The 14,373-nt window shown below is 35.3% G+C and overlaps 1 protein-coding gene across 1 annotated transcript; it reads right to left on the reverse strand.

The window, feature by feature from the left end:
* Nucleotides 1-1,774: 1,774 nt before the first annotated feature.
* Nucleotides 1,775-9,945, reverse strand: Dp1 (satellite-binding protein 1 Dp1). The gene is made up of 20 exons (XM_090161459.1): nucleotides 9,871-9,945; nucleotides 9,702-9,777; nucleotides 7,746-8,002; nucleotides 7,240-7,671; nucleotides 6,817-7,032; nucleotides 6,542-6,748; nucleotides 6,187-6,478; nucleotides 5,969-6,099; nucleotides 5,803-5,907; nucleotides 5,528-5,728; nucleotides 5,327-5,458; nucleotides 5,041-5,259; nucleotides 4,754-4,972; nucleotides 4,474-4,692; nucleotides 4,266-4,404; nucleotides 4,076-4,194; nucleotides 3,768-4,007; nucleotides 3,476-3,697; nucleotides 3,198-3,416; nucleotides 1,775-3,129 (listed from the first exon to the last, which is right to left on the reverse strand). Exons 3-20 carry the CDS (start codon nucleotides 7,968-7,970, stop codon nucleotides 2,920-2,922), a joined length of 3,747 nt encoding a protein of 1,248 aa, XP_090017585.1. The 5' UTR covers nucleotides 7,971-8,002; nucleotides 9,702-9,777; nucleotides 9,871-9,945; the 3' UTR covers nucleotides 1,775-2,919.
* Nucleotides 9,946-14,373: the final 4,428 nt, after the last annotated feature.

The raw sequence follows: 14,373 nt of genomic DNA on the forward strand, positions 1-14,373 counted from the left end.
TTTTTTTTTCACTTGCCAGGGCGCGCCTTGCTTCTATTTCGTAAATAATTTTTCTCGAATAAAGGGTGTGTGAATTTATGATAAATTTTGGCCGCAGAAAAATGCCATAACAATTTCAAATCGTTACCTAGGTACGGCCAACTTCGATCACGCTAAAAATCGAAGTTGGACCTACATTTATAGCAGTCGGTACAGCCAAATTCGGTTACGCGCGAAATCGAAGTTGGCCGTACCCAGATAGCGCTACGGTTCTTTTTATTTTAGGACTACACCACTGATAATATTACACTATAATTAATGTAGCACCGTCTAGCAGTCAATTAGAAATATATTATTTTCCGTTTAACAAATAATAAGTAAAATTACTTAAAATAATTTGTGTATGCGATTATAGTTCGATAACTAAGGCTTTTGTTACGAAAAGGAAAGAAGAACAATCATAAAATGGGGGCGACGATATTTTGTGACCAGTTTCTCTTCTGTCCATCGTCAACGCGCTTTATTAAAATATTTTCAAGCTCCCTTTCAGCGCCATAATTATGCCAAAGCAAATTTTTCAACCAATCACTTGGCGTTCTGCTCTACAGATAGATTAATTTATTTAATGAATTTAATTATACCAAACAATAATTGGTGAAGAATTTCACTATAAGTGGCAATGGACTGCTCACATATAGGGCACTGTGAATGTTTATTAGTTTTACTGATACGGCAGATTGCCAGAGTTCCTACACAGTACTGATGAGCACCAAAAGGGCGAAACCGGTTTACTGTTGGAATCTCTAAATTTTGACTTTTGATATAATTATAACAATATTAGTTAATATAGTCGTTTATTTTCAATTTCAATTTTTAATTTATCTGCCGTAAAAATAAATGACAACTAATTATTTCCTTACAATAAATGTCTATAGGTTCACCACCCTCCTACGCATTGTAACCCAGCCACCTGAATTAGTAGCATCTAGGAGCAACAAACACAGCACCAAGAATCGAATTTTCAGCGCCATTTTGTTTTTGGTCGCTTAGGAGCCCGAATTTGGTCTGACAACAGGCAGATTCGTGTTCAGCGGGGTCCAAAAGTCCAAAACCCCCTATTACGCGTGTTGACAAATTGTTTCACGATTTGCCATAGGCGTGCTTAAAAATGCGAATTCTCAATTTGCCCACCACTCTAAAATCATAATAACCCATAGAAGTAGCTAAGAAGTATGAAAATATGAAATGCCGGCACCATCAAGGGGGTCTCATGTACGAAAATAAATGCTATTGGCCGAACCAGGTGACGTCACTTGTAACTTTGAGAAGCCTAGCATTTTCCGAACCAGTGACGTCATGTACTACAGTAGAAGGCTGAGTAACAGACCTAGAATCAGACGACGGGTAAATCAAAGCCCGTCTGACCAAAAAGTGCATGAGGGAATATTCCTCTATGGTCACAAGCACCAATCACCCCTAGCTTATGATAAACCTTGTGGCAGAAATGTAAAATTAATTTATCGCCATAACTATGAAGTTCATACTCCCTTGGAAGTGTGGCACCAAGGATTCCTCATGGCGGCAGGAGGCTCGAAAGTTATACATTTCGATACCAATTAACATATGAAGTTAATTGGAACAAAATTCCCCAAGATTTTTCGGCCAAGTTGTTATTCTTACATGTCAAAACGCTCATTGTCAAGTGGTAGGTAATTCAAATCACACCCACAACATTATAGAATTCACCAATATAAAATGTCACTCTACCAAAATTAAATAATGGAAAGAGACCATATTTTTAGCCCACAGTATTATAGATGCCTTTTATTTCACCTTTAGAACCCGAGGGAGGGGCCAAAATACAAGGACGCAGTCATATTATCCCATATAAATTTCATTTAACTTGTGGAAGGATAATGCATAGTCCGACAACCCTATTAAATTGTAATTAATGCCACAGTTTGATATGATAACATCCAACAAGGGCACTTCGCAAACTTTAAAAAAGATCTGAACTTAAATTCTTTCAATCATTCAAATAATTTCTTTTTTCCTTCTAATAATTATGTACATACATTTGCATAAGCTCAGTTTCACTGAAAAACATCCCCCTTTATTAATTCATGGAGAACAGAAGAACAAGGACTAAAGGATTCAAAAAAATATATTACAATTTTCCATTCTTTTTGATATGAAATTACAATAACTAATATTTTTTCCCACTCTTTTTTATTTATTCTCCACTATAGTTTTAATTTTCACCCTCTAAAAATTCCGAAAAAAAATCTTCAACTGTTTATCAAGCAGAAGAAAAAATTGTACATTCTGTACAAGGTATTTTGGCAGTTTTTATTTTTTTTTTACCCTTTTATAGTTTTATCTTAAAAAATATGGTACTATTATAGTATCAGCGTTATATTACTGTAAAATACATTCGTGAGAACATTCTTTTAAATATCTACAGTATTTTCAATTATGGGTAAAAAAAATCAGTCATAGTAGGAAAATTTAACAAAAACCTAAATAATAATGAGAAAAACAAAACCAACACTAGAGGGTCTTTTTCATTTTCATCCAACTTTCACAAACAAATAAGTGGTACAAAATGGAAAATATTGCCAAAATATTGCTAATTGGGGACAGAAAACTGAGCAATCTTGAGTTTTTTTTTTTAAATGTTGGGGTTAATTATTTTTATCAAGAGAATTTTTAAATTAGGATAATTAAGGGGTTGCTAGGACTCTTATTTTTATAAATGTAAATTTCAAATAAAAAAAATGACTTAAAAAATAATTGTCAGGAGTTAACTGAATAATAAAAAAATGGGGATAATTGAAACTTTTCGGAATAGGAAAATGGGAAAGGTAAAAGCAAAATGATACTTTTTGTAGCTGGCGAGAAATTCTTGCTTTAACTGACGGAGAATTTTTGTCAAGTTTCTTAATGACGTGGCCCCCATGGAGCAGTAGCCCGGGGAGTTTCAGCAGCTCCGAATGAAGGGAACTCTTCAGCACTAGTTGTATCCGGTGGCTTTTGCTCCCAGGGTCCACCAGTAACCACAAATCCTTTAGGTTGCTGCTGATTAATTTCGCTTTCTTCGTGACTGGCATAACGGCTAGATACTCTAACATTCTCGGCCATATCTTGGAGCTAAATTAAATAAAAAACCAAAAAAATTAACATCTGATTATTTTATCATGTTATAAAATGTTATTTACATATTCCTCTTCAAGATTCTTCAAATAGTCCACGGCTTCGTCAACGTTTTCCTCACTACCAGAGACAATGACCAAGTCTGGATCAGAATCAGTGTTTCGGGGAAATTTTATTTCCACAGAAAACTCATCCATAATTTTGCGAATGTTACGTCCTCGTGCACCGATCAAACGTGAGTGAACTCGGTGGTCAATTGAAACTTCAAGTTCGTGGAGATCCTCCTACAGATACAAAAATGATTAAATCAACTATTAAGTGTTTTACAAATATAAACACTTACTAGGTCTTTAACAATCTTCAAAATTTCATCCTTAGCTGCATTGGCATTCTTTTCATATCCAATAATGGTTATTACATTTTCATTAGCATCATCTCTTTCAGGGAATTGAATTTGAACGTCATGATTTTTCCTAATTTCCGAAACTACTGCTCCGCGACGACCAATAATTTTGGTATGGTATTTTGGATCAACCTCTACAGTCAATTTAAAGCTCCTTAACTCCTATTGTTAAAAGAGAGATATAATCGAGCCTGATGTTCTTAAGTAACATGTAAAAAAAGAAAAAAAATACCCGATCTTGTCTTTCCTCCTCTAACTTGGCTACCTTCTCCAAGAGGGCAGCTTTGGCTTCTTCAACGTAAGAAGGTGGGCCCATGATTTTAATTAAATCACACTCATCTTGAGCAGGAGGGATCGTGATGTTAACTTGATAGGTGTCCATAAGTTCACGGACCCCTTTGCCCTTTCCTCCGATTATGTATCGGTGAAGATCATAGGAAACTGGAACCTCAACGGTAGTTGGTACCAAAGCCTTAGATAAATTATTTACAATTAATACATTACAAGTTGAAATTGTTGATGACCACAATAACTACTGACCAAAAGAGCTAGTTTGGCAGCTTCGCAATTTTTGTTTTGTCCAGTAATAATGATGATGTCTCCTTTCTTGGGCTCTGTACCTTCATCTTCACCATTAACAACTGGCTCTTCCCCATTTTCTATAAATTGGCCAGGTAAATTTGAGATATACAAATATAACTATGGAATTAGTCGTAGCAAGTGCTATTACCCATTCTAATTTCTCTGTCTGGAAACTTAATATGAACATTGTGCTCTTGCTGGATATTTTGAACATTGAAACCACGTTGGCCCATGATAGTTCGGTGGTGTTTTTGGGAAATGATGCATTCGATGGTAACTCGCGATTCCTATTAAAAATAATTCAATTAACTGTCTTGGGAGCTAAAAGTACGAAAAATGATAGAAAATTAACCCACCAAATCAGCAACAATTTCTTGGATTCGAACTTTAGCTGCTTCGACACATTTTTTCTCTCCTTTCAGGATGACTTTGTCACTTTCAACACCACTTCTAGGAAAACTTACAGTAACACCACCGTAATCGTCACTGATCTGCCTCAAGATTTCACCTCTTCGAGCCACAAAATGACGATGGAATTTTGGTTCTACATTCATTTCAATTTCAGTTACTTTATCCTAAATAAAACATAATTTAACAAAAGTTTCAAAATAGTCAGATAAAAGAGTCGTAACCTACAAGTTCTCCAATCATTTCGCTGAGTTCTTTCTTAGCTTGTTGAACAGCATCCTTGTGACCAATAATTTGGATGGTGTCAGTGTCTTCTTGGTCGGATGGGAAGATTATGCGGGCGCCAGTTTTATCTCTAATCTTTTTGATGTTAGCTCCATTTTTTCCTATCAGAAACTTGTGATGTTCTTTCTTAGCGCGAACTTCCTCCGTGAATCCAGATATTTGCTATAAAACAGAAATAAAACCTAAATAAAAATCAAAAGAAAATTTATTGACCACAAGTACAAACGTACTTTTTCATTAGAGAGCTCCACTAAAATTTTCTTGGCTTTATCAACATCTTCCTTCGGACCACGAATGTTCACTTTGTCACTTCCAGAGCCTTCTGCTGGAAACTGAATGGTAACTCCGCCACAATCTTCCTTAATGGATCGGATGAGACGACCTTTGGTCCCAATGATTGAGTTATAGAACTTGGCCGGAATGATGATATCCACTGATACAATATTATCCTGAGGTAGAGTTAAAGACTATACCTTCTTTACACACACTTAAAATAAGGCGTTAATATCATCTTACAAGGCTGTTCTGTATTGCAATAATCTTTTCTTTAGCAGCGAGAACATTTTCCTTTTTCCCAGTAATGACAATAACATCCGAATCCATTCCTTCTGCTGGCAAATCAATCTTCGTATCTGTTTCGTCCCTAATCTAATTAAAATCAAAAGATACGTATCAAATATAACTACTAGAAGTTGAGGATTTTGTTTAAAATGATACCTTTCTAATGTTGGCACCTCCTTTACCGATCACGTACTTATGTAGCTGCTTATATATAGGCACTTCGGCTTTGAAATTAACCGCGATTAACTCTTTGTTCTTTTGGGACAGAAGCTTTACACATGTTTCCACATCTTGTTTCGGTCCCCGAACAATGACTTTATCACTTTTAACCCCTTGTTCGGGGAAGGTTATATTGACCTGCCAAAATTTACACATTAAGTAAATATAAAACAATATTTAACACCTATAAATTTATGAAAACACAAAATTACTTGATTGCATTGATCCCGAATTTCTTTAATTTTTTCCCCTTTAGTTCCAATAATTGTTCGGTGAAATCTTTGCTCAATGACGACTTCTTTAGTAACTTCATTTTCCTAAAGTAATGAAAAGAAAGTAAGTACAAATTACAAAGAATTATTAGATTGCATTACTTACCATTCGAGCAACCATTTCAACCAACTCCTTTTTGGCTAGTTCAACATTTTCTGGACTTCCAACAATCCTGATAGTTTCGGAGTCCACAGGAATATTAATTTGAACACCAAGTTCGTTTTTTAACTTGTTTACTAAAGCGATGATTATCATATTTAACAGATTTTTCTTATATCAGTTAAACGAAAGCTAAATGATAACAAAACTTGAGTAACTCTTACCATTGGCACCATTTTTTCCTATAATGAATCGATGATATTTGGGGTCTACATTAAGTTCAGCGAAAGAAAATTTTTCCAATAACTCTTTAGTTTTTTCTTCTAGCAGGGCACACGCTTGTTCCACTTCTTCAGTTGGCCCTTCAACCTCGATCTTATTTTGACCATCAGTGAACTTAACGTGAACTTTAGGAAGATCTTGAGTAATTTGTTTAATGGTAGTTCCTTGTTTTCCTATTATATATTTGTGAATCCAGCTTGGAGCCGTTACCTCTGCAGTTTTCCCACTGTTGGCCTACAAAAATTAAAACCATTAAAACATCTAAACGTTGAATGATGACAAAAAAATTTGTCTTGCCTTATTGTAGAGCATGGTAATAGCTTCTCCTAGCTTATCCTGATCACCTCTTAATGTAATGGTTTCAATGGGACTCTCAGCTGGAGGTATTTCCGCATAAACTCCAGTCTTAGCTAATATTTCATGGATTGTATGACCTTTGGGACCAATTACATAGCGATGCTTTGATTTGCTAACTTCAACAGAAACAGTTGTGCATTTACGTTTCTAAATCCAGTAACAGAAAGTAAGAAAATGTCCACAAGACTAATGAAAGTTAAGAATTTGGATCTAACCTTATCTTCAAAGATGGCTAAAATTCGTTCACGAGCTAGGGCAACCGCTTCTTTTTCTCCTGATACAACAATCTCGTCTTTTTGCACAATCAACGGTGGAATATTGATCCTAGCACCAGTTTCTGCCGTTAAATCTTCTTCAATTTTCCCAAAAGGACCGGAAATAAATGGATGAAAGCATTTTGGAATGTTCAGAACTGCGCGATCTTGTTTCGCCTGAAATACCAAATTTCTGTTATTATTCATAAGTCCAATTATGAAAAGAAATTGTATCTAACACACTTTATCTGTTGGAAAATCATTAACCAACACTTTAGACTAAGTTAGAATTAATGTAGGCCAATTCCACAGTATAATTGCCATTAAACGGTCAATCACCTTGGTAATTAGGCCAGCCACAGCTCCAAATATATGAAAAATTACCTGTTCATCAGAAATGAGTTGCAATTCGTGTCGAGCCCTTTCAATGCCATCTTTGGAGCCAGTGATTCTAACCATATCAGAGTTTTCTTCAGCTTGAGGAAAATGGATTCGAGTTGCGGTGTTCTTTTCTAGGTCTTGTAGTTTTTTAACATTCTTGCCAAGGAAAAATCGGTGGTGTTCTCTCGGAATTGAAATTCCTATTGATGCCTGAGTTTGCAATTTGGCAACAATTTCTCGCCTCGCCCTAGCTACTGCTTCTTCTTTGCCGGTGACCACAATGGTAAGACTTTGATCCTTAGATGAGCTAATTTCGATGTCAGCTGAGGTGTCCCTGATTATATCGGCACAAATCTTTGCTTGCTCTCCTTGTTCTCCAAAACGAGAATTGCTCATGTCATGGAAGCGTCTTTCTTCAACTGGCACTCTAAACACCTATCATAATCACGGGACACAAAAATAATTCTAAGTGCTTAAAAAAAACTGCAAGTTTGTCTAATAATAATTACTCTAGTGATTATTGATGATTTAGTTTTCATTCTCTGGTTCCATTGCCCCAAATATCCAGATTCCTTTGATTCTGATATGTTTTGGGACTCGAGAGCGGGGAAAACTTCATCATATCTACCAGATGCCTCGTAGGCCTCTTCAGCATTATCCATCGAAGGAACAATGTCTACCACATTATGGTCATCCATCATGGTTGTCATGTGATGAGCCGTATCCTGATTCATAGTCAGTTTTCACGCCAAGTCGTACAGTACAGCTAAAAAGAAAAAGGGGAAAATATTAAAACTTAAAAACAATGATGAGAATTTGCCAATCCTTATCACGATAAAATTTAGATAAATCGAGCAAGAGAAATAAATAAATATAAAAGGGCACTTGACATTGTCTTATCTATATCCCTTTTTTAAATGATATTAAAAACCTTAATAGTTAGTGTAGGGAGCTGTTGGCTCGCGTGGCATGTAGGGCTTGCCACCACCCTCCTACGCATTGTAACCCGGCCACCTGTTTAAAGGCATTATAAGTTGCTAGATGACTTGGGCCGAAGGTGGTGCCTTGGGTATTAGCCTAGCTGATTATTATTATTATTAACTCCTACAGTAATCAAAATGTGGTAGTAACAAAAAATGCCGTTTTAAGAATAAATTAATCAAAGAGATTTTATTGTGACTACTGGGGAAAATATTTCCATCTAATGCACCTTATTTATATTTCCTCCAAGTAGTGGATTTTAGAAGCTGATGAATAGAATAGGGGAAGCCAGTGGTGTTCCCAGGGGGCCCGGGAACCCCCAGGAAGAAGAATATAAGCATGACTGAAGCCTTTATAAAATGTTTTTTTGCCAAGGGGCGCTCCTCTACCTAAAGATGTTTTGGGACTCAACGCCCCCCCCCCCCCCACCCCCTGAAAAAAATCCTGGTTGCGCCACTGGGGGAAGCTGATGAGTAAAATAGGGGAAGTTGATTATATTTTAATAGGTTTCATTGCATTTTTTTGCTCTTATTTATTTATAGACAAAATTTCCAGGCAACCCTGTTTCAGTCATTGAAGACAGTTTAGCCAAGCATATTGTGATCTAAAACCATGAAAAGTGCATGGAAATCCTGTTAAAATAAGAGTCTGCTTCCTCAAATGGTATTCATCAGCTTCTAAAATCGTCATATGGAGGAAATAGGAATAATGTCCATTCTTTTCTTTAATGTAAATATTTATTTTATAGATACATAACCTTTGGTATTTGTTGACCCCTATCTATTCCATTTACCACAACAATATTAAAAATTTACTATCCCTACAAATTTAGTAAGATAACCAAGTTTGCGATTAAAACAGGTACGGAGATTCTCAATTTTCTATTTTATCACAAAGTTAATTTTGAAGCTTCCTGCACAATTTCCAATATATTACTTTATTAATTAGAGTAATAAACAATGATGAAAGTTCCTGTTTATTAGCTCGTTAGGCTACAAAGGTATTTATTGCCGAGGTAAGCCAAACAGCTATGAATCACAATCCATCCAATAGAAATCCTTCACGTGAGAATTGCTATTTAATCAGTATGGAGCTCAATTTTGTTAACCGTTTAAAATATCAAAACTAGAATAAATAGTTCAGTAAAACTCAACAAAAAGCTTTCTACTCAGATAAACAGAAATGACTTTCCATAAAAATAAAATTCTAAGCTACTGATAGGGCAGATCAGATATTAAATGGAGGTCCAGGTGGGAGGTGAACAAAACTATTCCCAGATGAATATATTAGAAAAATTAACTATTAAGTATAAAATATTTGACTCTAGTGTAGGTTCTCTATCTATAGGAACTGAAGTGGAATGCAAAGTGGCAAATTCAAAGTATGCCGATAAGCGTCGACGTGTCAGTCATTACTGTACATACTAAGCCTAGAGAAGGCGCAAAGCCTTGGCAAACGTGAAATGTAGAAAAAATTCAACATACTGTACTGCGTCCGGGAAGAGCCGTCCTAAGGAAATTCGTTATTTATGGTTACGGCCAGTTTTACCAGACCTATATACTGCGAAAATTTTAAAAATAAACATTAAAATTACACCATGTTTAACTTACAACATATGGAGAGTATAAGAAAACAACCGGTCTCCATACTTACTCAGGCCAAAGTAATCAAATTCTTTAAAGATTTCCGTCGGCAGACACGGGACACGTACAAGAACTGGAAACAGCGTTGCCGAAATGGGAAATTTGATGGTTTCTTAAAGTATTTCAAAAAAGTTGAAAATAATGCGGTTGAAAATAATACAACCGGGAAATTAAGAGTTGATTATAGTTTTTATCTAAAGAAAAATTAACTAATTTCTAAATATAAATCTCATAAGGGAATAAAGTATAGTTTATTGAGTCAAAAAAGTATATGAACTGAGCTGAAACGAACTACTAAATTAAATGTAGCGGCTGTTAGCAGAGATAGTAAATACGCTACTTGTCTGGTTTGTAACCCGGCCACCTGAATTAATGGCTTCAAAAGTCGCATGATGACTTAGGCCTAAGGCGGTGCCTTGGGTGATTAGCCTAGCTGATTATTATTATTATTAATAATAACTTTATAACTAAATTTTTTAATTTTTAATCTAAATAACATGCATCTTATTTATCTTCTTATAAAGATTTAAATTTTCTAGTTGGCGATTTCCTTGAAAATGTTTTATTGAAGCGTCTATTAGTCTTATTACCATTACTCTGAAACGAAATGAGCAATTTCTCTGAAATGAAATGGGCAATTTCTCTGAAATGAAATGGGCAATTTCTCTGAAATGAAATGAGCAATTTCTCTGAAATGAAATGGGCAATTTCTCTGAAATGAAATGAGCAAATTCTCTGAGATGAAATGATCATTTTCTTTTAAACGAAATTAACAATTACTCTTAAATGAAATGAGCATTTTATCTTAAACGAAATGAGAAATTTATTGTAACGAAATGAGTCATTGCTCTAAAACGAAATGATCAATTTCTCTTAAACGAAATGAGCAATTTCTCTTAAACGAAATGAGCATTTACTCTTAAGCGAAATGAGCAATTCCTCTTAAACGAAATGAGCATTTACTCTTAAGTGAAATGAGCAATTTCTATTAAACGAAATGAGCATTTACTTTTAAACGAAAAGAGTAATTTATCCGAAACGAAATGAGCAATAAACAACTTTAATCGAAATAAATACACTTAAGATAATGGTGGTACAAACGCTATATTATTGGCAATGCTCAAGTCTCCGTCTATCAAGTATCATAAGAGAATGAGTAACACATCGGTAAGTTATTGTACGTCGGAAACCTACTTTAAACACAAGGGCAGTAAGTTTGGTCATGCCAAGAAACAGACACATTTACTCTTAAGCGAAATGAGCAATTCCTCTTAAACGAAATGAGCATTTACTCTTAAGCGAAATGAGAAATTTCTATTAAACGAAATGAGCATTTACTTTTAAGCGAAATGAGCAATTTCTATTAAACGAAATGAGCATTTACTTTTAAGCGAAATGAACAATTTCTATTAAACGAAATGAGCATTTACTTTTAAACGAAAAGAGTAATTTATCCGAAACGAAATGAGCAATAAACAACTTTAATCGAAATAAATACACTTAAGATAATGGTGGTACAAACGGTATATTATTGGCAATGCTCAAGGCTCCGTCTATCAAGTATCATAAGAGAATGAGTAACACATCGGTAAGTTATTGTACTTCGGAAACCTACTTTAAACACAAGGGCAGTAAGTTTGGTCATGCCAAGAAACAGACACAACAAATTAACCTTCCTTAAATAATTTATTGATCATGGGTGCTCTTTACTATATATCTTCCCAAATAACTTGAATTCATGTGAGAGACTTGCGTCATTAAATTTTATTTAAAATAAATTTATTATAATTAATTAGTTGTAGTCCTTCTAATGGATGGAACTCAAAAATGAATTATTTCAAAATGTTTCATAAACTCTTGAACTACAGATATTTTTCTAACTTTGAAAGTCAAATATGCTATTAGGAAACATCCGATCATGAGTTCATAAATTGATAGTTGTCATAAAATGTGAGTTTACCCTCAGCGTTCCGCATATTTGATTAAAAAAGAGCGAAAGGGAGAGGATCGAAAATTTCCCATCACTGGTCGGCCGGGAGTTGGTGAAAACGTGATCTTTAGATGCCGTATGAAGCGTGAAAAGCGGTATGCAAAAATTCCTTTGGCCTGATTGTCCTAAAATATGCCAGACTTAAAAACGGCTCGTTCGTGCTTGTGGAGATACCATGAATTTCGAACTGCATTAGGTAGTCTGTCATATAGGCGTGGGCAAAAGTAGATAAAGTCTAATACTATCGCCTCGACCTGCGACATCTTATTTGAGGGGTAAAAAATTCTTGGCTTTGGTGATGCCTTCCCCGCGGTAAAAATAGTTCGCTTTAAAATACGCGGATATTAAACTTTCGCTTGCGATAATTTATTTTCCAAAATAAAGTATATAAAGTAGATATATGATTGAACCTAAAATACGACATTTTAAAAACAATAATACGACTTTTTTAAAATAGATACGCATGTAACTTAAATCAGTGCTTTTAGTAAGCCTAATATGATATCGCGCTAGCCACAAATTTATGTCATGTGGAGTATATTACAAGAAAACGAATATTTAAACGGATTTAAAACTTAAAAAGGTAAGAATTTTAAATAACAATAAAATTAGACTTTTTTCGTTGTTTTTAATTAGTTGACATTCAATTCTATAGCCAGAAAAGAACATATTAATTGGTTTCATAAAAAAATTTATTCACTGTATTAAACTAGTCACTTAATTAAAATCTTTAAACGAGGTTAAAACAAAACCGTGCGCGAAGTAAAATACTAGGCTAGCGTTGCTGTAACAGAAGCGAGGACCGAAACAATGTATCCCAAAATTCCCCGGAATGCACTACTTTTCGCGGGAAAATATCAGAAGATAAATGTATTATTTACCAGAAGAGAAATGTATTATTTATCAGAAGAGAAATGTATTATTTATCAGAAGAGAAATGTATTATTTACCAGAAGAGAAATGTATTATTTATCAGAAGATAAATGTATTATTTATCAGAAGAGAAATGTATTAAATAGCACAATTTTTTTAACGCGGAAGGAGACAAATTTTTGATAATAGCCCTTTTCGCAAACCGAGGGGTCGTAATGGTGGCTAAACGCTCACGCATGCGCAAATAGCTGTTGGGGGCCATGTTATCAGACGATGGTTTCTTATTGTGCGGGAATTTAATGCGGTTAGATAACGCTGCGAGACATTTTAAGTTTAATCGTGTATATTTATGTTATATCAACATAGTTTTTACTTAAATAAATGTAAATATATCGTTATCGTGTTATTTTGAACTGTTTTCTAAAGGGAAACTAACAGAAGTTCCCACTAAGCCTTGGAGATATGCCATCTTGCTCAGACTTGCTGTGTAGTAGGTCACTCTACCTATGATGATAGTAATATGAAATTTAATCGAATTCCAGTAAAACGGCGTAAATTGTGGCAAAGACTAATTAATCGTATAGAGTGGAAAGCTGAACGGGATGGTAAAGTTTGCAGCAGGCATTTTGTTAGTGGGTATCCAGGGTGGGAACCATTGGATGTTGACTGGGTACCGACACTTTTTATGAAACCTATTATAAATAAAGTAACCCATAAAAATACTGTATCTGAAAACAGTGTAGAGAACGATTCTTTTGAAATAATTAACCCATCTGATGACAACTTGAACAGTAATTTGTTAGAGCGCTCACGATAAAGTAGATTCGTTTCGCGCGACGTTCACCTTCTAGTGGCGGTAATCGAAATCAAAATCCGGACTGGATAGGGGGGGACAAGTTTATCCCCTTACGAGGCTGATGGAACCCTTTAACCGGAATACCTAGGGTTGCCTAGCGACATAAGACCCAAAAGTGTGTCAGAACGGTATAATGTTTAATGAGAGCTGGTCGCGAAGTAAAAAGAGGGAGTGGGAGAGGGGGTTGGAATTACGTCATCAAAATTTGAAATTTCCTCCACTTCAGCGCCGCCGAGTGAGGCGTTTTAGAACGTATGTCTACGGGAGTATAAATCGAAGAGATAAAATCGCGGCAGACCATAGACTAAATATAACATTGCTAGTACTATTCCAACTAGTAGGTTTTGTAGTCTATTGTGAGACTAGCTCTCAGTAAATATTTTAACGGACGCAAAGGTAGAGTTGACATACTTTTGGGTCTTATGTCACTTTTGGTGATAGGTGGAGCCTATAATAACCTAAAGCTCTGTAATTTCGAATCTTTGTTTTCTGAGTCCTTTTGAATTATTTGGATAAATAAATGAATGGAAATACGTTTTCGAGACATCGTCTAATTTTCCAGGGTACTCGCTGTCAGTGGGTCGTCTTTACATACCTGCAGAGGGGAAAAGCCCAGGGGGCTTCAAAGATACGCGTTTATACCACTTGTGACACCAAAGTACAATGTCATTTCTAGATCATTTTCCCCCTCCTCGAGACCTAACAGGTAATTCTACAATTTTACGTTTTATTCCCCTCAATTAGGCAAAAAGTAGCCAACTAAAAATCGAGGGCCCTAGGCGCACTCTTAAAAT

Source organism: Leiobunum rupestre, chromosome 10 (assembly GCF_980474605.1).
Source record: "Leiobunum rupestre chromosome 10, qqLeiRupe1.1.hap1, whole genome shotgun sequence".
In the NCBI taxonomy this organism is placed as follows: domain Eukaryota; kingdom Metazoa; phylum Arthropoda; class Arachnida; order Opiliones; family Sclerosomatidae; genus Leiobunum; species Leiobunum rupestre.